The 25,310-nt window shown below is 36.1% G+C and overlaps 1 protein-coding gene across 1 annotated transcript in view; it reads left to right on the forward strand.

Annotated features, from left to right (window-relative positions):
- Window positions 1–1,744: 1,744 nt before the first annotated feature.
- Window positions 1,745–25,310, forward strand: part of LOC107560764 (structural maintenance of chromosomes protein 6) — a 25,705-nt gene continuing 2,139 nt past the window's right edge. Inside the window, exons 1-21 of the mRNA XM_016245023.1 lie at window positions 1,745–1,813; window positions 3,940–4,074; window positions 4,265–4,382; window positions 6,871–6,976; window positions 7,067–7,237; window positions 9,740–9,794; window positions 9,975–10,094; window positions 10,332–10,430; window positions 13,138–13,284; window positions 14,334–14,422; window positions 14,526–14,758; window positions 16,418–16,554; window positions 16,662–16,822; window positions 19,212–19,347; window positions 19,438–19,518; window positions 19,595–19,765; window positions 20,018–20,155; window positions 20,250–20,395; window positions 21,762–21,887; window positions 22,437–22,542; window positions 24,255–24,407. Coding sequence (XP_016100509.1) covers window positions 3,943–4,074; window positions 4,265–4,382; window positions 6,871–6,976; window positions 7,067–7,237; window positions 9,740–9,794; window positions 9,975–10,094; window positions 10,332–10,430; window positions 13,138–13,284; window positions 14,334–14,422; window positions 14,526–14,758; window positions 16,418–16,554; window positions 16,662–16,822; window positions 19,212–19,347; window positions 19,438–19,518; window positions 19,595–19,765; window positions 20,018–20,155; window positions 20,250–20,395; window positions 21,762–21,887; window positions 22,437–22,542; window positions 24,255–24,407 — 2,625 coding nt within the window. The 5' untranslated portion in view covers window positions 1,745–1,813; window positions 3,940–3,942. The remainder of the gene's footprint in view (window positions 1,814–3,939; window positions 4,075–4,264; window positions 4,383–6,870; window positions 6,977–7,066; window positions 7,238–9,739; window positions 9,795–9,974; window positions 10,095–10,331; window positions 10,431–13,137; window positions 13,285–14,333; window positions 14,423–14,525; window positions 14,759–16,417; window positions 16,555–16,661; window positions 16,823–19,211; window positions 19,348–19,437; window positions 19,519–19,594; window positions 19,766–20,017; window positions 20,156–20,249; window positions 20,396–21,761; window positions 21,888–22,436; window positions 22,543–24,254; window positions 24,408–25,310) is intronic.

A 25,310-nucleotide genomic window follows, 5' to 3' on the forward strand; every position in this document is an offset into this window, starting at 1 on the left:
TGGCAGGCATCATCAAAAACGACTAACGTTGCATTCAATCTATGCATATATTTTATCAGTTCATTTTTACCTGTATATGATATGATATGATATGATATGATATGATATGATATGATATTATATTATATTATATTGTATTATATTATAGCCTATTATAGCCTATTATGGCCTAGTATAGTTTTCAAATCATGGAGTCATCTGACATACCAAACATCTTGATTTATGTGTTGGGTAATTTAATCAACAAATGCTAAATTGTGATACTATGCTTACTAACCGCCGGTTTTTAAAAAAGCAAGAGCCCATTTAATGTATAAAAAGGACTCGCTATATGTCAGCTCCAGATCGAGTGCAAACAAACCATGCACAAAAAAAAACTGTTAAATGCACTAAAGCTTTGAAATTGAATGAAAATGTTATGTAAAGTTATTATCAGAGGCAGACAGTAACTAAGTACATTTACTTGAGTATTGTACTTAAGTACACTTTTTGAGTATCTGTACTTTACTTGAGTATTATTTTTTCTGGGAACTTATGACTTTAACACTACATTTGAAAGACAAATGTTGTACTTTTCACTCCACTACATTTCTATCAAGGTCCTCGAAGTAGAAAGTCGTTACCATATAGCAGCTTTGAAAGTCAGTGGGTGATTTTTTTCTTCTCTAAAACGTGACTTTCTTTTTTTTTTCAGACAGTTTATCAGTAATCACTTTTGTAGGGCTACATGAAGTGATTTCTCAGCATTTTTTGAACACTGACCAGTTGCAAATGTGATATTTATTTACAACAATTCAATAATAGGAAGTTAATATTGTGGTATATATTAGACACAATATTGTTTGAATTTGCTAAATTGTGTAAGTGAAAATCAGAATCAGAATCAGAATCAGAATGAGCTTTATTGCCAGGTATGTTTACACATACGAGGAATTAGTTTTCGTGACAGAAGCTTCCACAGTGTAACAGAATGACAGTGACAGAACAGAAAACACAGATAATAAAAAATAGAACAAGTAAATAAGGAATAAAAATATATAAATTGACAGTTGTATGTGCAGGTATATTACAATAGACAGTTTTTTACAAGCTAGTCAGTGTATTCAGTAGGTGTAATGTATTCTAAATTGCTTCAGAAGTATAGCAAGTATTACGTACAACAATAAAACAGTGCATTGACATACAAAAGCTAATTTACTTTTGGTACTTAAGTACTTTTAAAAGTAAGTACTTCTGCACTTTTACTTAAGTAAAAATCTGTCTTTACAACTTTTAGATGTAATGGAGTAATATTTGACCAGCAGTATCTGTACTTTCACTCAAGTAATAGAGTTGAGTACTTTGTCCGCCTCTGGTTATTATTGACATGTTTGGGTGGTCATTTTAAATATATTTTTAAGAATCTTTATAAAATATTTCACAAGATGATTTTTTTTAGAATGAGCATTATAACATAATTTATCCGGATAATCTTAAAAATATATATTTTAAAAAAAAAAGTGGTTTGGTGGAGAATTTTAATATGCAAATAAACAAACAAACAAATACACGCTTTTATATGGAACACATGAAGGTTAAAACAAAGTTGTGGAAAGAAGATCGATTTTTTTTCTCTCCCCAAAACTTTTCCATGCCATGTTTGTGATCAAATTAATGTTTTAGGATAAAATTAATTTTTCATAACTCACGGTCAACCACCTATCACTTTGCTAGGAGTTATGTGATTGGTGGTGACAACCCGGAAGTGGCCTCACGCCAGCGCTCTCTGTGCGTCGTCAAAGCGCGCGAGGAGGACCAGCAGGAGAGTTTTCTGGTATGTTCTGACGCTTGACTTTTTGTGTTTACACTGACATAAAACACGCCGTATTAACTCACATTTAGCTTCCGCTTGTCTGTTTTACTTGTTTTGAACAACTAATGGGATCAACCTTTAATGTCTGTCACCATTTTAGCAGAAAGCGAATTTCAACGTGCCGTTTAGTAAAGCTAAGCAATGCTGTAACGTTACCTGCCCAGCGTCTCTCAGTAAATGTGTTGTATTCAAGCTTCCGAAGCCCCGTCTACGAATATCTGCTTTCGTTTTCATATTTTGACTTACGTTCGTTTGATTTATCGTTACGTTTCATTTTGAGCTCAAAGTGTCTTGTCAGTATAATAAACTTGCTATTTATATTGATTGTGTTTACTTGGTGAATATCTGATCTTTCGTGATACCGCGTGATACACAACAGATGGCTCGAGGACCGAAAGAGCAGAATGATGTTCTGTGGCGAACAAGGACAGCTCAATAACAAATCAAATCTAGCACGATACCAAAGCATGACCGTTTTTGTAGGCTTACTGTATAATGCAAGTAACGTATCATATTTCTACTTAGACTATTTTATCTGTAAAACTACCATGTTTGAATCAGAACTTACGTTACAGTGTCTGTATTCATTAAACGTATATCCAGCCTACATTTTCTGATTTGGCTGAATTGGTCAGACATTCTTATAATCAAAGTAATTTGTGATATATCCTCCTGAGAAAGCTTTGTGAATTTAGTATTTTTTTTCATGCCATTACATTGTTTAGCGCATAAGAAAAAAATGGTAAAATAACATTTTTGAAAAATTATATTTTATTCATATGTTATGCTATGTCCTCTGTAGAGGACACCAGGACTAGTTTTTCAAAAAAATAAAATGACGAGAATAGACATGAAAAGACAAAAACAATGGGATTTTTTTTTTTAAATCGCCAATCAATTTTTAGGTTTCAGGATTTTTTTATAACTAACTTTAAGGATGGTTCTCAACTATGTTATAAAATGTATAACAAAATGATTTGATATACCATTTTGCTTTATGCAATATGTGTGTAAAAATTCCATAAACTGGTTTTCCCCATTAAGCACAATGTTATCTATACACTGTATACAGGTGCAGCTCAATAAATTAGAATGGCGTGGAAAAGTTCATTTATTTCAGTAATAAACTCCATAACTGGGTCTCAGGAGGATATCAAACCCTCAAACCACAAGACAAACAAAACCCAACAATTTAAAAACCATTTAAATGAAGTCCACCATTGCTTTAGCACCATTGATTATGACAACTAAAGTCTGAATGCATGTTATTATCGAAGCCTGATTCTTTTTATAACTCACAGTTCTGATTTTTTCTTGCAATTCTATATTTTTTTTCCCTTAAAACTGCAACATATCAGAATTGCAAAATAAAAAGTCGCATTTACCTGTTTTTCTTCCGAGGTGGAAACAAAAAGGAAACAAAAATTCGGAATTGTGAGATATGAATTTGGAATTGCAAGTTTTAAAAAAAGTCTGAATTATGAATTATATCTCACAATTCTTCATTTTTTTCTCAGAATTGCAAGAAACAGTCTGAATTGTGAGATGAAAAGTCACAATTAGGTTTTACATTTTTTTTTATAATGACCGAACAGTTAATCTGTGCATATCTTTTAATTTTTTTGTACCTTTATGTTTCAAATAAAAAATGTCATGACTGGACCCATCTCTGGTGACATATGCAGGATTTCTCCAATCAATTAATCTGCTTAAACCCGTCCTCACAAACTTACATTCATCTGCTTCCACTTTTGAGTGCAATGGCCATATTTCAAAATCCAATCAGCAGCCGATGCATAGAATTTAGTCTCCGCCCTACATTTGTACTTCTCTGATAATTCATCACACTCGGATCTAATAAGGAACAAAAGATATGTCTCGACTTTAAGTGGTCACATTCATCTAATAAGATTTGGTGTTAATCATTTTTAAGCTAAAGCTAGAGACTTCATTTGCAACAAGACAAGGAAAATGTACAAATTCCCACTTATTGTTTCACCTTCTATTAAGTGAAATGGCAGTGTAATCACAATAAAGGATGTAAATGTCTGTATGTTTTGTGATTGATAAGTGTTTGACGTGTGTAGGAGATGTCGAAGAGGAAGAGCAGTCATTCAGGGCTCACGCCTGATAAGAGAAGCCGGTTATCTCAACCTGAGCCATCTGAAGAGGATGAAGCAGACAACTTCAGTTCAGGAGATGGCATGAACACATCACAGAGTGTAAGACTTACTCGGCACAGTACGGATGCCTTGACTGCTAGTTTTTGCTGTAAAATACCTTATGTGTACTTTATTGTCCTAATAAGAGAATGTGTATTAGTGACTGTACTCTGCACTATCATAAGTATGCACATTCTGCATAGAATTTTGCTTGTGATGCACCCTTACACATCTATGTGTGTGTTTTCAGGTCACAGGTGAAGTGGGCATCATAGAGAGCATCTCTCTAAAGAACTTCATGTGTCACTCATTGCTTGGTCCCTTTGAGTTTGGTCCAAACGTCAACTTTGTCGTAGGAAACAATGGAAGTAAGTCCTTCTCCAGGTTTGTTTGTTTTTTTAAAGCCGTGAAAATAGATTAATTCTGTGCTGTGTACATTTGAAAAGCCTAAGCCATGGCAATGTTTTAGCCGAATTTTATGCCGCACAAATATTGAATTCTCTTTCGAGACTTGCATTTGAACTGACAAACTAACTCAAAAAAATATGTCAGAATGCCCGTCTTTGTGAGTATCTTTGCGAACATCATTGGCCACGTCTTGAGTGAACGTAAACGGTCGAGAAAGACAACGCATGTGCATCAGTATCAGTGTACTGGATCTGTGAATTATGTCTTAAAGGAACAGCGGTCTATTCCTGCTGTCTGTGTTTTTTATGTTAAACAACAAAAGACAAGGAATTCTACTCGCATCTCTTGATTGAATAGCTTTTGTAACTTCAACAAGGATTGATCTTTAATTTATATAGTGAAATATGCACTTTTATTTTACATTTGTTTACTTTAAAATGTCTGTGCATGAAAAAAAAATGACTGTGAAACACCTGAAAAGCACTGTTTATTTTATTTGTATCTTTGCTCTATTGTATTTATTTGTGCTGTTGCATTTACTTTGATTATTTGTTATTATTTCCTTTATTTTTATTTGACCATAGTCCATTTTCCCCCGAACATAGCACATACCGAATCGAACCGTACCAAACCGTGAGCAATCTGAACCGTTACACTCCTAGTAAACCGATTCGAAAGCAAGACTACTTGTTTGAATCAGTCTGATGATTCCTTCATAGAATGAACTTTAAAATTAGAATAGAAAATTAAAATTAAACTAGAATGAAAATTAAGTATCATACATGTTAATCGGTCTTTTTCTGTTGATTTTTTATTTTTTTTTTACCTGAAATTTAGCTTTGACGTTTCCCTCACCTGTGGTTTTACCTAAACAGAATATCACTTGACTTGTCCAACAGCAAAACATTCAGCCTGAGGCATATTTGCAATTCATTTTTTTATAGGACACTGTCATATGTTAAAATATACTGATACTTAGTACTAACGAAGTTGTGTGTGAAAATGTAGTAATCAAATATTTAAAGCATTATTGAAGATCATTAAAGGACTTAAGCGGTAAAATAGGTACTCCACAATTTGGACCACTAGGGGGCCACAAACCCCTTATTGAGGAACATGGCAGCTATGTAAGTGTGAGCAGTGGCTCACAGAAATGTTTTTTGCATTAATTGTAAGAGGTCTCATGTTTGAATCTTTATAATCTGACAGCTGTTTGAAATAAACAAATTCAAGGAATTGTTCACCCATTGTAATGATTTTTTAAAAGCACCCAGAAAAACGTCCAATTTTTAAATCTTGTCTTTTTTGTCTAACTGGATTCTTATGATATGTTTAGTATATTTAGTATATTGTTTTCATTATATTATTTTGTTGAATGTTTAATTGGTGTCTTTATTTGTCATGTAATGGCTGGTAAAGCTGAAATGACAATAAAACAAAACCAACCAACTAACCATGCGAAATTGAAAATTTGCTGAGTTTATTCACCCTCCGGCCATCTAAGGTGTAGATTAGTTTTTCTTCACTGCAATGGATGTGGAGAAATCACTTGCTCACCACTGGATCCTCTGCAGTGAATGGGTGCCGTCAGAATGAGAGTCCAAGCAGCTGATAAAAACATCACAGTAATCCACATGACTCCAGTTCATTAATTAATCTCTTGTAATGTGAAAAGCTGCATGTTTGTAAGAAGTAAATTCATCAAGACATATTTAACTTAAAACCTTTGCTTCTGGCTAAAATCCTCTATAATAGTGCTTTCTTCAGTGAAAAAGTCATTAATCAGATTCGTCTGAATCGGGAGAAATATGCATAGATCAAGCACCTTTTATATGCAAAAACAGTTCTAAATATGTTGGTGGATTTTGATGTGAGTGGACAACATCCCCTGTTGTTCTCTCACATCAGAGGGCTTTTTCAGTGGAGGAAGCATTATGGATTATGGACTCCTATTTTTGGCATTTTGTGTATTACAAACATGCCGTTTTTCACTTCACAAGGCGTTAATTAATGGACTGGAGTCATGTGGATTACTTGTGGATTATTGTGATGTTTTTATCAGCTGTTTGGACTGTTGGACCATTGGTGAGCAAGTGATGAAATGCTAATTTTCTCCAAATCTGGTCTGATGAAGAAACAAACTCATCTACATCTTGGATGGCCTGAGGGTGAGTACATTTTCAGAACACTTTCGTTTTTGAGTGAACTATTCCTTTAATATTTTTAATGTCTGTTGTTAAGGGGTAAAGGTTTGCATTAAGTGCTATAGTTTCACTAAACGTGAAGACAGATCACATAATCATATATTTTTAAATAGGCCTATCATTACCTATGATAAGAAGAAAACAGCATATTGAGTGTTTTGTGACAATAGCCATTGCTTGTTGTCAATGCTGCCAAACGTTTATGGTTCTATTTATAGTTGTGTCTTGTGTATTTGTGTGTTAGGTGGAAAAAGTGCAGTGCTGACAGCTCTGATTGTAGCCTTGGGCGGTAAAGCTCACACCACTAACAGAGGCTCCTCACTCAAAGTATTTGTTAAGGAAGGAGAGAGGTACAACACACCTATCGGGTTTTCTATTCAAATAGTCATAGTTGTATATACAGTAGTCTCTCACACTGTTTTTGTGTCTGGAATGTTCAGTTCTGCAGATGTGTCCATCACTCTGAGGAACAGGGGTCGTGATGCTTATAAGCCAGAAGTGTTTGGTCAGTCCATCAACATAGATCTCCGTATCTCCAGCGAAGGAATCCGGACATATAAACTAAAAAGTAAAACAGGTATGCTTGGGCCCTTCTACAGAATTGGTTCAAAGTCAGAGTTGGAAACATCTTGAAAAAAATGTATTTTTTATTGTATTTTCGGAAAGTTTTGAAATATTTTTCCTCTCCCCAAATTTGTCACTACCGAAACGCATTAATATATAATTTAATACGAAGGGTTTTATTGACATATTAAGATTTTGTTTACTTCTAGCTTGTAAATATATTTTTTGCTATTTTATTAAAAAGTTTTCCAAGGTAAATCAATAACAATTACAATTTTAACAATATTTCAATTGATATTTGTTGTATTTTGAATGCAGTCTTTCTTTGTAAAAGGCATAAAGTTAATCATACTGATTTCAAAGTTAAGGATTCATTAGTTTGAATATACATTGAACCAAACACTATCATAACATCTTAGTTGATAATTCAGCATACTTTATTTTTGACAAAGCATCCCATGTTTCGGTAGTGACGGTAATGTTTTGGTTAGGGATGTTCATTTTAACCGGTTAACCAATGGTAAGAATTTTGACCGATTAATACAATCAGTTAAACGGTTTAAAAAGTCATTTAATTATTTATTTTTTCAGTAATTTATCAAAATATTTCAAATGGTTTGCTGCATGGTTAAAATACGCTACGCATATAAAATATGTGTTTTTTAGGGGGACAAAAACAAGTCGTGTATAAGTCGCATTTTATTATTTCATTCAGAAATAGACCTAATGCCGATGCAAAATGTTTGCAAACATTATAACAAACACTGTAAAAATAGCTAGTGTTAGTTCCCCTCACTCCACAACAAATCCTTTTAATTAACAGTATTTAGAAAAGAATTAAAAATATAAGAAGCTATAGCAATATAAATGACAAGCCAAAACAAATTCATTTAGGTTAAAACTAAACTGAAACCAACGTTGGGTCTCTCATTCCTCACAAAATCAAATGTTTCCGTATTTGCGAATCGTGATGTATTTGAATGGCAAATTGTTATTTATTATGTAGCCTACTTCACTCGCATTCCAATATCCACATAAAACTAAATTTTTTGCATCACGGCGGTACAGTGATAACACTTAACCTTAACGGCTTAACAGATTTTACTACATTATTTTTTTTACTACATAGTTTTTTCCAATATGTTTGACTGACTGTATTTTATTATGATAATGAACAGGCTGCATTGTCAAGGTAGCAAAGCTTAACTGTGTGTGCGCATGCGGTGCCGGCGCAATCACTTTAATTTTTTCCTTCTAACAGTGGAAGAAACGACTACTTTTAGTCATAAAGATAATCGGAATTGTGAAAGGTTTGCCTTTATTTGTGTACATTCTCAATAAAAACAAATCTTTGTGCTTTTGTAAAATAAACCTAAAGAAAAATAGGATGCCGTTTTCTGTTTCCTTTCGCGCAGCACAAAAATGAACTGAAACTCTGCATACTAGGCTACTTGGTTTTCTTACATTTTCTTAATTTATAATTTAAGTAAAAATATGTTTCTCATGTAGGCCTATTTATTCGTTATATATATATAGCCTAGCTTTATTATGTTTTTCTCCGCTGGCAGAAGCGCTGCAGGTGCGTGATGTGATATGATGACCATGTTCTGTTGTTTGCTGCTTTTTGTGCATGTAAAATTAATCCCCGGGAAACAATTTTTTTTTTACCTGAAATTTAGCTTTGACGTTTCCCTCACCTGTGGTTTTACCTAAACAGAATATCACTTGACTTGTCCAACAGCAAAACATTCAGCCTGAGGCATATTTGCAATTCATTTTTTTATAGGACACTGTCATATGTTAAAATATACTGATACATAGTACTAACGAAGTTGTGTGTGAAAATGTAGTAATCAAATATTTAAAGCATTATTGAAGATCATTAAAGGACTTAAGCGGTAAAATAGGTACTCCACAATGTGGACCACTAGGGGGCCACAAACCCCTTATTGAGGAACATGGCAGCTATGTAAGTGTGAGCAGTGGCTCACAGAAATGTTTTTTGCATTAATTGTAAGAGGTCTCATGTTTGAATCTTTATAATCTGACAGCTGTTTGAAATAAACAAATTCAAGGAATTGTTCACCCATTGTAATGATTTTTTAAAAGCACCCAGAAAAACGTCCAATTTTTAAATCTTGTCTTTTTTGTCTAACTGGATTCTTATGATATGTTTAGTATATTTAGTATATTGTTTTCATTATATTATTTTGTTGAATGTTTAATTGGTGTCTTTATTTGTCATGTAATGGCTGGTAAAGCTGAAATGACAATAAAACAAAACCAACCAACTAACCATGCGAAATTGAAAATTTGCTGAGTTTATTCACCCTCCGGCCATCTAAGGTGTAGATTAGTTTTTCTTCACTGCAATGGATGTGGAGAAATCACTTGCTCACCACTGGATCCTCTGCAGTGAATGGGTGCCATCAGAATGAGAGTCCAAACAGCTGATAAAAACATCACAGTAATCCACATGTCTCCAGTTCATTAATTAATCTCTTGTAATGTGAAAAGCTGCATGTTTGTAAGAAGTAAATTCATTACAGCTACATCATGAAGACCAAGAGCATGACCCAGAATGGAGTGGAGAAGCACAGGGAGGTGAATGCTGAAATAATCACACTTACATGTTGGTTTATGTAACTGAACTGAAGTTATGTATTGGATGAAGCTGCTTTGGAAACAATATATTATTGGATTGCTAAACTAGATGCTCTTTAAGATGGCAGCATAGTTCTCTTTCACTCACTGATTTTTGCCACACCCTTTCCTCTCTCACAGACTCTACAAGAGCTAAAGAGAAAGTACCACGAGAAAGAAGAGCGCTATAAAAATCTGGCTTCACTCAATGAAATGCAGCAGAAGTTGGATGAGCTGAAGAGTCAGATGGCCTGGTCTCTGGTTAGGAATCACTGCCAGCACAACGTGATATCTGACTGCATGGCTCAAATCAAAATGAATACAACAATTCCATTATTTTCTAATCAAATTTGATTAGTTTCTTAATATAATTGTAGTGGTTTTGTTAAGGTTAATGTACCAGAATCATTCTGAATGGTTCTCATCACATGTTTTAAATATCTTATATAACCGAAGATTGTGACCTAATACTGAAATGTATGTCTGTGTGTGCGTCAGGTGGCAGAGGTGGAGCAGGAGATGAAGCCCATGAGAGAACGAATCGCAGCTGAAGAGAAATCCACCGTCAAATATGACCAGAAGGTGGAAGAGTGGGAGGTGACTGAATATTATTTTTGGGGTCTTAGTATCCTCTAGTGTCATGAAGCCACACATTTGACTACAGGATTAAATTCTGTCCGGATTTCTGCTTAAATAGGCTTTTTCTGGCCAGAATGACACTGATGTTTAAATCAGTCAAAAAAATAATAATAATAATTTTCACAGTTTGGGGGGGCGAGTTTAACTGAAATACATTATTCCACAATATAGATTCAGATTCAAGTAGCTTCATTGGCATGGTAAAAAGTCTGTACATTTCCAAAGCACTGGTAACAAAATTACAGACACTTTTACACACACACACAAAATAACAGTGAGAAGGAAAGGCAGAAAATACACAGTGAGTGTTGATGTTATTGTGTAGTTGGTGGTCCTGTTGCACAACACCTGGCAGCCAGGTTTGCGCTTTCTGAGGTTTCTCCTAGCAGATGTGGGAGTTTGTTCGTGATATAGACTAGGGATGGGAAGATTCACAGATTTGCATAGGTGCTTCGGCATAAAAGTTAACGATGCGATGCGTTGATTTAAAAAATTGTGTAGCGGCTACAAGTTGGCATTTGTATTAGTTTCTAACATATTCGCATCAGTAAAAACTGATTTAATTATATATAATTACTAGTGGATGCGCTATACTTCTATTATTTAAAATAATACAAGTTATTTTATAATTTTTTAAGCTATTTAAATAGCTTGACTATTTAAATTCAGGCGTTCTCACTAATTTGTGCACACTTATTCTTAAGCAGACCTTAATTTCGATCATGGATTAAATCGATCCACCTTGGCAAACAGCGAATACGTTTGTGCTGTTTAATGCATTTGAGACGTTGTGTTTTCCTCGGTGCATAACTGACGTCACAGGTATATTTTTCATCTGTAAATGTTAGAAAGTGGTAATCTAACCCTTATGTTTTGTACTAATTTTAGAGCAATTCAATCTTGACAATGCAGTTTATATTTACAATTATTATTGATTCATGTAACTAATTCAGTTGAAATTGTTAATATTTAGTTTAAACCCATATAATAACTGAACTTTTCAACTTCACAATTTCATAGCTCCTGAAAATGTTACTTTGACACGTTCCAAAATAATGTTCGTGTCTGTGCTCTCGTGACAGAAGGCAAGTGAAGTGGGTGAACGAGCGCTGCTGCACGCATACGTGCTAAACAGACGGAGCGCATTCGAATAGTAGCGCAATAATTCTGAGTAAAATATACGTTTTGTTAAAATATATTCTGTAGAATTTTAAACCTACATATAAATGTATTTTTATGATAGAGTAACTGTCAAGGCACTATTGTAATGGGTAAATCAAATATAAGCTAGTACTAATTACTAAGCTCAAATGAGTTAATGTGTGTTTCTTATATGTTAAAATAAAGTCATTTTCTTTATTATTTATTTTCATTTCTAATTCAGTGATTTTAACTTTTAATTTAGCTATTTTAATGCTTTAAAGAGTGATTTTTAGATTGTAATTTTCTAATGTTCTGCTATCTGTTTAAAGAGCTTGATCTAGGCCTATGTTAAATTTGCTTTATGGAACCAAATCATTTGACAATGAATTATTGAAAATAAGCCTGGCTTAATTGGTAAACTTGTTTTATGAAACAGGCCTCGGGGCATTAGAAGTGATCATATTTTTCCATTGCATCGAATCTCATTGTGTTAATGGGGGTGAATCATAATGGCAAAACAGACAAACAGTTGTAGTGAAAATGCCTAAAGAATTTGTGGTAATGATTTTAAATTAACCAATACAAAGTGCATTAAACAAAAGTTGAATAATGTTCAAAGATTTGATGTCACTAGCCATCAGCTTTTTCCTCAGAAGTGCTCACGAGTGTGTTTGTTTTTTAGTTTTTTTTTAAGGTTTATTTTGTTTTGTTTTAGGGTTTTCCCACCTACACATTAACACTTAAAGCACAATCAGGTTTAGGAGACCAGGAATACCTGCTAATTGTGTTTTGATAACAATGAGAAACTCCAACAGAATAAAAACGAGTGAAGATTATTAGGATTTATTTTCTTCCATAATGTCATAGATTAGACCAGTGGTTCCCAACCCTGGTCCTGGAGGCACCCCAACACTGCACATTTTGCATGTCTCCTTTCTCTGACACCAATTTCAGGTCTTGGAGTCTCTACTAATGAGCTGATGACCTGAATCAGGTCTGTTTGATTAAGGAGACATGCAAAAAGTGCAGTGTTGGGGTGCCTCCAGGACCAGGGTTGGGAACCACTGGATTAGACCGTTAGTAACAGTAGACCATTTGCAAGGACATTAGAAACAAAATTTGCTCTTGGGCACAGTAGATCACAACTGTAATGGCATTGGCATTATAGTTGCTTTCATACTGCAATCTTTCAGCAACCCTAGGTTAAACCCTCAAAGCTTTCTGCCAATATTACATAGCTCTGATGGGTTGTGCACAGCCAGCAGCCCTAGTTATTTAATTGTGAAGAAAATGCTTAAAGGGATAGTTAACCCAAAAATGAAAATTCTGTCATTAATTACTCACCCGCATGTCGTTCTAAACCCGTAAGCCCTCCGTTCATCTTCGGAACACAAATTAAGATATTTTTGATGAATTCTGAGAGAGTTTTCATTTTTGGGTGAACTAACCCTTTAATGAAAATCTAATCATGTCTCATTCACAGTAATGTGCAGGGTGTCTATTTTGGGTTTTCTTTGTATAGGGGAAGATTCAGGAGGCCAACGGGATATTCAGAAAGTTGCAGGATCAGCTGGAGGGTGTGACGGATCGGATGCAGCAGCTGCAGCCACAGTGTGCTGAACTGAAGAGCCGAGTACAGACGCGCAACCGAGACCTCAAAGCCGCCGAGGTGCACAATCACATGCATGCACAACACAATAAGGAGGGAAAAAGGAAACTTTGTGCTCACATTTAGGGTTGGGTATCGTCTGGATTTTATCAATTCCGATTCCGATTCTGCTCATCGATTCCCAGTTTCGATTCCAATGTGGTTAAAAAAATGTATTCAAACATTTAGATATCAAATATATTTATTCTGTCTCTTTTTGCAAAACAATTCACAATTCAAGATCACGTTGGTGTTTGAATCGTGGTCGTGATCTTGAACGATCTGTTTAATTAAAGTGCTTTGTCATGTTGGTGGTGTCACCTCTCTTGCAACATGTTAGCTTAATCCAAATATTATACTTAGCTGTTACTTGCTGATCGCAAGTGTAGCGAAACACTGGAGCGCTTAGAATAGCAAGGAAGGTCCTGGCAGATTGCCACAGGGCCTGAATTTCGTTTTGGAAAATAGGGGGGTTCCCCCTTTAGGTGGCTCTTATGGGGGGGATTTTCTTTTTATTTGAGGGGGGGAGTTAGGGTATTTTTTAGACATTTTTAAACTGCAATCATCCAACCTAAATGTTTCGTCACCTCATGTAATTGTGTTTTACAATTTATAATGTTGTTGATTCATATTTATATTGTGAGAAAGATATTTAAAAAGAAATTTGATTCCAAACTCTGAATTGAATTTATTTGAACTAAAAAAACATTAAACAGTCAGTAATAAAATAAGAATAGATCAATGACAAGCAACGGCACAAACAAATACAATAACAAGATACAACTAAAATGAACTGTGCTTAAAGTTTTTCAGGTAGGTATAAAAGTAATATGTGCATGTTCATGCACAGAAATACCAGAGAAACTGAATAATCTATTTAACTTTAAAATAACACTGGTCGGTCTTCAATGTATAAATAAACATTAATGACAGACAGCAGCAGGTTTATTTAGGTTGGAAAAAAAGTATCCGATTCCTGACTTTAAGTATCTGATTCTGGAATTGGAATCGATTTTCGATTCCCAACCCTACTCACATCTCAGTGCTAATTTTCATTTTTCTTGGCTTAGGCTGGTCTCCATCGTAAAAAAACTAACTTGAGAGACCTTGAAAAGGATAAAGATCAGCTTAACAAGCGGATCCAAGAACTCAAACACAGGTACTTCAAAAGCGTGCCGAAAAGGAAACAATGTTATGCAACATTATTCTTGTACCATTTCCAGCTCTTTCATTATGACTCAACCCCTTCTCACTCTGTCCAGCATAAGTCAGGCGAACTCAGCTGACACTCATGCTCGTGAGGAGAAGATGAATCACATTCAGGCTGGGCTGGAAGATCTAAGTTTCCAGGACTCCACTCTGGCTCAGCAGATCAATCAGTTTACACAGGCCTGCGCCACTGCTAAAGAAAAACTGGGTAGAATGAGGTTAGTGCAACTGTTTGTAAAAGTCAGGGTTAAAAAAATACATCTCTTAAAAAAGAAATTTAAAAAAGGTCCTCATTAAAGAGTTATAAACCTTGAACCAAACCAGCTATGAGGGTAATATTACAACATTACAAACTTCAAAATTCAAGCAAAATTGTGTTTGAAAAGTCAAAGATACAAGACATAATGGCTTTAATGAGGGAAATAACAACAATCCCATGAACCATTGCGAATGCCATAATTGAATTAAAAATGGTAGAGATATATGAAACTTGATTTAAAGATGCTGATTATACATATAGAAACAATATATAATACATTTATTGTAAAATATGAATGTTATTTTTACAAATATTGTAGTTTGAGAGCCTAGGGCAGGGACCACAGCCCTGCAGAGTTTAGATCCAACCATAATTAAACACACCTGATCCATCTAATCAAGTCCTTCAGGCATATTTGAAAACTAAATGGTATGTGTGTTGGAGCAGGGTTGAAATAAACTTTGAGATTGACACCCCTGGCCTAGGGAGACTGACTCTCATCAGAGTGAGATCTCGTCATTCACAGTGCTTCATGGGAGTTGGCGGCACTAAAGTGTTCTTTTGCCGTGATTTACTTGTCACAATTCTCTGATAGGTGGAGATTTCTCTGCAGCATCATGGGTAATGTAGTTTTTCACCAGGAATTCTGCTTTTGAACAATCATTTAAAGTGATCATAGGATGCTACATGCACTTTTACAAGTTGTTTGAACTGAAATATGTATTGGCAGTGTGTGTACACAACCACCCTATAATGATAAAAATCCAACCAGTGTTTTTTTTTTTTTATCACGATAAATGATGATATATCATACAAACTCAATATACTGCCCAGCCCTATCCTGAACCTTAGAAAGTTAAAAGATACCTGCAACTCTAGTTAAAATGAGTACACAGACAATTCTATCAGTCATAACTTTTAGAGAAAAATAGTAGGGATGCAACGAAATAAAAACTTCTGGATGCACTTGGGGCAGTGCAGCGCGCCATATTTTTTCGGCTGTTTTTCTCTTTCGGCCGAAAACTGAAAATGCCATATTCGGCCGATAATTTTCGGCGGCCGAAATTTCGGTGCATCCCTGAAATATAGGGCAGTCACTGGGCAAGGACGAAACTTTCTGGTGTGCATGTCTTCATGCACGCAGTGAAATAATCTGTATTATTGAAAGGCTATGTCTTCAGCTTTGCACACCCTAAGTGTTTGCGTTAAAACTGAAATATAGTTTAGACTTTAGTAGAAACGGCATCGTATGGAATTTTGATGCTTAAGGGTTATTTTGTTTCTAGGGTTCTGTATCCGATTGCGGGATCCAGAGCTGGGTCTTGCACTATCCCTTTAAATATGTCATATGATACTATTTTCAAAGCTCATTATTTTGTGTATTGGGTGTAATAGAATATGTTAGCATGCATTAATGAAAAAAAAAGCATAATTTTTTCACATACTGTTCATTATTGCAGATACTCTATGCTCAGTCTTTCAAAAACGTGTTGATTTCTACAAAGCCCCTCCTTCAGAAAGCGCAGTGTGCTCTGATTGGCCAACTGACCCAGTGAAGGAAGACATGAAAAAGTTTCAGCTTGTTGGTTTGTAGCCAGTACTTCATATTGTTGGTCTGTAGCCATTATAAGTTTATCCGTCAAAGCACAAAAGAGAACTTTGTATGATTGAAAAAATTTATAAAATATTTTCTTTTATTGGTTTTCAGGGCTGTCGATCACCCTGAATATCCAACTGTGCTCCAGGCACTTGACATTGAGAATTCAGTTGTGGCCAACTGCCTGATCGACATGAGAGGAATTGAAACCATTCTGCTCATCAAGGTAAGACCATGAGGAGGCCCACAAGCATTTTCCTGTTTGATCGTAATGTGTATCCACATCCTGTGAAGTGAAGAGCTCTGTTCATGTCTGCTTTGATTTTCCCACAGAACGCTAAAGATGCGAGAAAAGTCATGCAGAGTGTAAACCGACCACGCAACTGCATGGAGGCCTTTACACGTGAGGGGGACCAGGTCTACTATAACCGTTACTATTCCTCCGAACAGGACAGAGTACGCTACCTCAGCAAAGATGTCGAAGAGGAAATCAGGTTTGAAAATATTAAATCCATTTTTGAGATGGGATTCATTTCAGTGCATGGCAAAAAAATAAATCAATTTGTTACCACAGTTTAGGTCTTTAGTTTTTTTTCCCCCCCAAAACCCTTAACTTTCTACATGCAACATATTTTGACCTAAAGCGTTGGGCATTGCTTTGCAGTCATAAAGAAACAGATGAGATGGAAAAACAATAGACTACTTAAGATGACACAGAAGAACAATATGATTGGAATCACTTTCAGAATGATTATTTCCAGCTAATGAACGATAAAAACGTTGACAGCTGATCAAAATCCAGCCGACTTTAAAGAGCTCGAGCATTTAAAGCAGCAGATGACAGAACTGCAATGCACACTTATAAAAAGATGGTATTTCTGGGTGTTATGCATCTTATCAGTAACATTAGTATCTGTCTCTCTAGTTAACTTGTATCAACCACCCAGATCAACCTAGCAACCATCTAGCAACAATTTAGAACACCTTAGCAGCAGCAACACCATCCTTTTTTTTTTTTTTTAAGAAATTAGTATTTTTATTCAGCAAGAACAAATTAAATAGATCAAAAGTGATAGTCATTTATAATGCTACAACGTTGCAATTTCAAATAAATTCTGTTCTTTTGAACTTTGTATTCATCAAAGAATCCTGGAATGCTGAAGGTGAGGTACAATTCATATTTCTTCATTAAATAACTTTCAAAGTAATTTGAAAACTTTATGTGAGACGTAATTTCACAAACAGCATGTGTGAATCACCGCGCACACTCTCTCTTTTCCTCTCAAAAGGCTTCAAATCAGCACATCGTGTCTGCACTATAAACGAGCTGCACACTACACAGTTGACACAGAAAACTTGCACAATTGAGGCAGTGTTGAATTGTCACTAAAGTTCAGATGCATTTTGAGTAGCGGGTACGCATTTTGACCTTAAAGTACGCTGGTACGATTTGTCACTTTAAACTACGCTAAAACCCCGTGACCTGTCCACGCGCAGAAAACAAGCAACAGAAAAAGATGAGGAGTTCCACCAAACAGAGTGGTTTCCGTGTTTTTTTTATTTCTCTCCAAACTGGCTCTGTTTGTGTGTCCGTGAGTCGTGTGCTGAGATGAGGAAACACGTGAATGGTATTTCCTGGAGTCGTGAGCTCTATTTCTTCGGTGATGCATATGTGGACTTTATGTGCAGGGTCGCCCTCAAGTATCCAGTATGAATGAAACGGACATTACATGTGTTCATAGCACTAAATAATGGCCAATCTATAAAATAATACTTCTCTCAAAATAAATTGAAGGTAGACATGTGATAATCCATGTTTAATGTATAAAACAGTGTACACTGATGGTACTCAAAACATTTTTCAAAGGTTGGCAGGTCTGAAAGTTTATAATTTTCATTTCGTTTTTACTTCTTGCCAGTGTTTAAACCATTCAGCACTCGCGCACTCTCCTAGAGCTCATGCACACTCAAAGCACGCACACATAACACCAGGTTAACCCATACTCTTGCTTATATTTATTGCGTTTAAACACATCTATGAAAGATTGTATTACTGTAGAGAATCACAATACTCAAAAAGCATTTTCAGTAACAACGTTTGGATTTGAAATCAAAATGGATAAATGTTGTGTTTGTGGTAAACAGCCACGGATCAGTAGCGGACTGCTGTGAGAAAGCACAATATGAGTCGTAATGCTTCTGTACCGCACATGGACTGCATACGCACTGCAAATGGAGGAACCCTATGTGTGAAACTGGCATGAGGCCGCCTCACAAAAGCTCACAAAATCAGGCTTGTGCTGTGTGTAAGCTACAATTTCCCCATTATAAAAACAAAAATGCACTGCATGATCAAACATTTAGCTGAGATAATTATACATTTTTGAAAAATGTAACCCCCCCCCTAAAAAGAAGGCTTCAAAAAGATCAGTATCGGCAGATACTGCTTCCTGTCAAAAAAATCCCGATCGATGCACTCTTATAAATTACAATAATATGTAATCAATTGTCATATTATTTCACAATATTACTGTTTTTACTGTTTGTTTGGTTTTTTTATAAAATAAATGCAGCCTTGGTAAACATAAGAAATTTTTGAATGGTAACGGTAATGGTAAAATTCTAAATTTCTCTTCAGATTATGAAAATTATTTTCAAATAAGTCTTTGTCAAGCCAACATTATCATTAAATTGTGCATTGTCAAGCCTTCAATCTGCACTGAGACCTTTTCTTGTTGTTTTGTATTTTTGATATTTTACTTGGATGTTTTTCATTAATTTTGAAGTTGGCTTGAATTTGGAATTGATATTCATATGGACAGTTTTCTATTAAGCTGATCAACAACCAAGAAAGATCAAAACCTTTTTTTCTTTCTTCTGCAGACATTTACAATCTGCTTTACATGCCCAGCAAACACATTTGGATCGCTTTCAGCAGGACATGCAGCAAGTCACTGAGGACGAGAGGCGGAACCAAACACTTCTTCGCAGAGCCTATGAAGACCACAAGAAGGCCCAGGTCATTAAATACCAGCCGTGCACAGACCACTTCATAGCGTTTTAACTGAATGTGTCCTAATATGTATTCTTTGTTTATTTTGACTAATAGGAGCATTGTCGGAAGCTTCAAGCAGAGCTGACAGAATTACAGAATGTTGAGGAACCTCAGTCAGAAGACTTGAAACCTTTGGTAACAAACAGATTCACTCATTAAAAAGATAAATGTTTTGGTAGACCTCTGTGTCTCATTATGTCTCTGTGTTCAGGAAGAGGAACTGGAGGAGCTCTGCAGCCGAATAAATGTGTGTCGAGAGGAATTTGAAGCTGTGCGAGATCAGGTGCTGACACACAAGAAGGAATATGAGGAGGCCGACCAGCTCTGCCGGCAACAGAGGGAAGCTTTTAGCAGCATCGCAGAGGAAGCTGAGCCCATTAAGGTCAGAGAAGATGTTTCTTTCAAGAATGTGTGTAACATCATCAGTGGACAACTTTTAACCAACAGAGTCCTAATTCCTCTTGTTTAAAAATTCTAATGTTTAAAAATGGCGGACTGTCAAGCTTTGAAATAAGGATCATGATCCTCAAGTTCACTTAATACTGAATGAAACAAGTCCACAACAGCATACATCCTTAATTATCAGTGTGTCCCACCTAGTAAACAAATGAGTTTTTATGTGATTTAAATGTAGGAGCAATTGAGCAGCAGCGATCAGGAGTTGGCAAGGAGTAAACATCATAAAAAACACTATGAAGAAAAGCAGAAAGCACATGTGGACATGATTGAGACACTAAAGACGAACCTGAATGTGAAGGACTTGGAGTTACAGGTGACCAAACACTGACATCTTACACTGATCCGTTAGATATGAAAAGATTAGTATTTGTGTGAACCGTTTTTTGTTTCGTTTTTTTCCCCAACAGGCATCTATAGCAAAAGCCTCAGAAATCTGCCCCGAGCGCTTGGATGTGAGGAGAACAGCGAAGAGTTTGGACAGTGAGATCAGCCGCCTCAGACACAAGATCAACACACAGCAGGACCAACAAGGGCACAGAGACACTATCGTCAGGTACATATACACAGTCCCTGGGCAAATCTCACAAAACCTGTCAAAAGAATGTGACTGGATGGTATCTTACCCCAAAATTAAAAGAAAGAATTAAAAAATTACTTTTAACATGAAGAAAAATGAAACGCATTTATGACCTTTTAAAGGAATAGTTCACCCAAAAATGAAAATTTGCTGAAATGTACCCACTCTTAGGAATTCCAAGATGTAGATGAGTTTGTTTCTTCATCAGAACAGATTTGGAGAAATTTAGCATTCCATCACTTGCTCACCAATTTTTCAACACATTTTTAAAACTTTGCAGGATATTTAAACATATTTCCGCTCCGATTCTTCCCTCAATTCTCAAAGTTTCCCTATTATGCCAATTTTAAGGTTCCTAATACTGTTTTGTGAGTCTCCTACAATAGGATTACATGCATGCAATGTCAAAAAATGCTTTTGTTTTCTCAAAATATGCATTTAATATCACCTCATTTTCCAGCGATTCTCAAAAGATTCGTCCAAAGCAGTTCTAAGATTCAGTCTCTCTAAAACCCTCCTTTCCGTGAGCCTACTCTGCTCTGATTGGTCAGATGGCCCAGTCTGTTGTGATTGGTCTACCACGTACAGCGCGTTGGAAATGATACGCCCATTGCCACAGTTCCGTATTTTGAACGCTCGATAGAAAATATAAACATCTATTATTTATCATACTTGTGATTCAGTAGAGCCAGCTGGTCCAAATAAACTGGGTACTGAGCCATCTTGCAAGAGCAAGCTTTTGGTGAATCCCACGTTGAACTCCCCGAGATTAGAGAAGCAGTCGTCAGTAAAATGACGTGTTTGTGGGTGGGGTCAAGTTTTTTTGCGGCCGGCCAGAGTAGAACATGGGCGGGAATTTTGCAAATGTGTTACCCGGTGACGTGTAGCCATCACGAAAGTGGGATTCGAAATTACTAACAACTCGTTTAGGCTGTAGAGAGTTGATTCTTTATTTTGGGAGACAGTAACTTGATTTATCGTGCACTTTCGGCTTTACAAATTTGCAGATCGTTTACGTTCACATACAGCTACATTACACACTGCATGAAAGGCAATATTGGAAATGGCATAATAGGGGCACTTTAAAATAAACTGTTCCTCATATGAAATTATATGCCTATTAAATTATACCATGCTACCATACTATTAAAATATGCAGTTATACTAAATTATTCTATGGTATTAACATATGAATATGGTAATTGGAGTAATTCATTGATAATGTACCATGTAGTTATTTTCCCTGCTTATCTGTAAACGCATCTTCATTGTTTGTTATGCAGGTGTGGTTTATATGTTATGATGTTTCAATGGTCAAGTTGTTTGTCATTGAATCTTCTAGGCAGTACCATGAGGCAAAGGAAAACTTCAATAACATAGCCCGACAGGTCAAGGGTCTGGAGGCTTTCATCCGCCAGTTAACTGAGATCATGAACACCAGACACAACGTCTACGCTGAAATGAGAATGTAAGTTTCATTGCAGGCTCTCGTCTGATTCTTGCTGATTGATTTGAAATGTTTTTAAATAGATTGTTTTAATATGCCTGAACTTCAAACCACTCATTCAATGGTCTCAAATTTAGCAGCCTTTGGTTGTCTGCTTTTGATATTTTAATGCCTCTCAAAGGTCAATTTTGTTGACATATTAGAGTTAAAGATTTTTACTGCAGGGATTTTGGATCGCTTTTTATCACTCCATAAATCATAAAATACTGTACTGCACATCAGCCAGAAAAAAAATTCAGATGCACATAGATAAAGTTCAATAAAATAAAGACTTAAAAGTCTCTTTTGTATGTTTTTTTTTCCACTAGTCTGAAAGAAGATGTTATGAAAAGCCTATAATCTCAAAATTGACCAGTGCATGAAAAAAAACAACAACTGTTTTGCTATTTTGCCTGTAGTGTCTTGATAAAACAGCAAGTTGCAGTGGGACATATCAAAGGGCTTGTCCATGTTGAATGCAGAGTTTAGGGTATTGATGGTGATGTAGGTTGTGTTTCTGTGTGTTTCCAGGTATCTTTCTGTACGCTGTATGTACTACTTTGACTCCATGCTGTCTCAAAGAGGATACATAGGGAAGATGACCTTTGACCACAAGAATGAGACTCTCTCCATATCAGTAAGACTTTGCATGATGATGACATCAGTAGCCAAGTTTCCAATCAGTTTTTGTGCTGATTTGTTATCGACAAAGAGAATGTGTTTTTTTTAAAAACCTTGGCAAAATTTAGGGGTGTGCCGATCCAATATTTAGTATCGGTATCGCTCCGATACTCTCATTTTCTGCCGGATCGGGTATCGGTCAAACGAGACCGATCCAAATCCGATATTGTGCGTATACTATTCTGTATTATTGTTAAGTCCCAAGAAAGGCACAAACACATTATAAAGCACCATAAAGTTTCCGTGCACTATATTTCAAGTGTTCTGAAGCCATTCCATAGTTTAATGTGAGGTTCAGATGAATATTTAAGTCGTTAAATTCAAGTTCCCGTAAACTCGTCTCTCCGCTGCGGCTGTCAGTCATCCTCCATTCAGCATTCAAACTGTGTGTCGCAGTCGGTTATGACAGTCAAGATGACGAAACACTCTCCAAGATGATTCAATGTTCCTGTTATTATACTTGATCTGTAGATAAAGATCAGTAGTTTTGCATAAAAAGGACTTTATCTTGCTGGAGTTTAGTGCTGTTTCTAAAGCCTGTTACTTTCTACCGGGTGTCTGTTAGATCACAACACTGGAGTAGAGAGCACTATGAATTAGTAGTACACTAGTATCATAGATTATGATTATGTATTTATTAATTTGCTATTTTTCTTTACAATGAAGTTGTCTATATGTGGTAGAGTGTGTTTAACACACACAAGAGTGATGATCAGGTCAACACATTGAGGTGTAGAAATTCTACACTGATTTAAAAAAAAAACTGCGCTGGTATCGGATCGGTATTGGTATTGGCCGATACTCAGAATTTCTGGTATTGGATCGGGATCAGTTCTGAAAAAGTGATATCGAACCAGCCCTAGCGAAATTTGCTGTCTCCAGCCTGTTTCCATCTGATGTGCGAAATGAAAAAATCTTAGTCGCATAAGTTTTGTTGTATTGCCCTCGAGCTGTTTCCATACATAATTTCACGTATTGCACAAATTATATATGCTAGTAACTAGGGCTGTGTATCACCAGCAAAGTCACGATACAGAGGCCACGATACGATACATATCACGATACGGGACTGCATTGAATTTCACCTCAGAAGAGTTTAGTAAAACAGCTGTTTATTAAACACTGCATACTATAATGCCATTTCTAACTATTGGCAGAGCAGGCAGTTGACCTCTGCATTATGAAGGGCCTCCATAACTGTACCACATTACAATATAGGTAATGGCATATGTTTCATGTTTACATTGGGCACTCCCCACCAGGTACAATATTCTGATTGTTTGCATCTTGTTATTAAGCCCATAAATAATAATGTACTCTAATAAATTTATTTTGTAATGTACTCATTCTAATATATTAAAAAATCACATTTACATTGCTGGTAGGTTATCATTGCACAAATTAACACACTCTCTACGTACAGAAAAATAGTGTCAACTCTTGAGAAATTTTATCGATAAATGGCATTTCCATAAGCCTGGCTAGTGATGTAGTTATTTCCTTGATGAATTAACACTGGATGATTCAGTTAAAATATGAATAGACGCATGCAGTCTTGTATGTTCTCAAAAAAGTCTTTGCGGTCAAATTTTACTTTACATGCAGTAAGTGTGACCTTTTAAATGTACAGTAGTTTCCCATAATGATGGTCATCTGTCTCTTCCTCAGGTTCAGCCAGGAGAGGGTGGTAAGGCCGTTCTGAGTGACATGCGTTCACTATCTGGAGGAGAGCGTTCGTTTTCTACCGTGTGTTTCGTCCTGTCCCTGTGGGCCATAACTGAAGCGCCGTTCCGTGCCTTGGATGAATTTGATGTCTATATGGTAAAATAAATAAATGTGTGTGTGTGTGTGTATATATATATATATACACACAGTGGGTACGGAAAGTATTCAGACCCCCTTAAATTTTTCACTCTTTGTTATATTGCAGCCATTTGCTAAAATCATTTAAGTTAATTTTTTTTCCTCATTAATGTACACACAGCACCCCATATTGACAGAAAAACACAGAATTGTTGACATTTTTGCAGATTTATTAAAAAAGAAAAACTGAAATATCACATGGTCCTAAGTTTTTCAGCAACCATTTTAGTATATCTTCTCAAGGGACATACTATAGAAATTAAACTTGGATATATTTTATAGTCAATGTGCTGCTTGTATAGCAGTACAGATTTACTGTCCTCTGAAAATAACTCAACATACAACCATTATTGTCCAAATAGCTGGCAACAAAAGTGAGTACACACTAAGTGATAACAGCTGTATGTCATTTAACCATGCAAAGCCACATGTCCTATTCATCCCTAAGACGAGCTCCACTCGGAACAGGCCTCACAAGGGTCAATCAAAGAAGTTGAGTCCTCATGCTGTGCGTCAGGTACAGAAGCTGGCTTCAAAAAACAGACGCATGTGTGCTGCCAGCATTGCTTTAGAGGTTGCAGAAGCGGGAGGTCAGCTTGTCAGTGCTCAAACCATACGCCGCACACTGCAACAAGTCCGTTTGCATGGCCGTCGTCCCAGAAAGAAGTCTCTTCTAAAGCTGACTTACAAGAAAGCCTGCAAACAGTTTGCTGAAGACAACCTGTCAAAGAGCATGAATTACTGGAACCATGTCCTGTGGTCTGATGAGACTAAGATAAACTTGTTTGGCTCAGATGGTGTCAAGCATGTGTGGCGACGCCCTGGTGAGGAGTAACAAGGAAATTGTGTCTTGCCTACAGT

Source organism: Sinocyclocheilus grahami, unplaced genomic scaffold (genome assembly GCF_001515645.1).
Source record: "Sinocyclocheilus grahami isolate Dianchi unplaced genomic scaffold, SAMN03320097.WGS_v1.1 scaffold742.1, whole genome shotgun sequence".
NCBI lineage: Eukaryota > Metazoa > Chordata > Actinopteri > Cypriniformes > Cyprinidae > Sinocyclocheilus > Sinocyclocheilus grahami.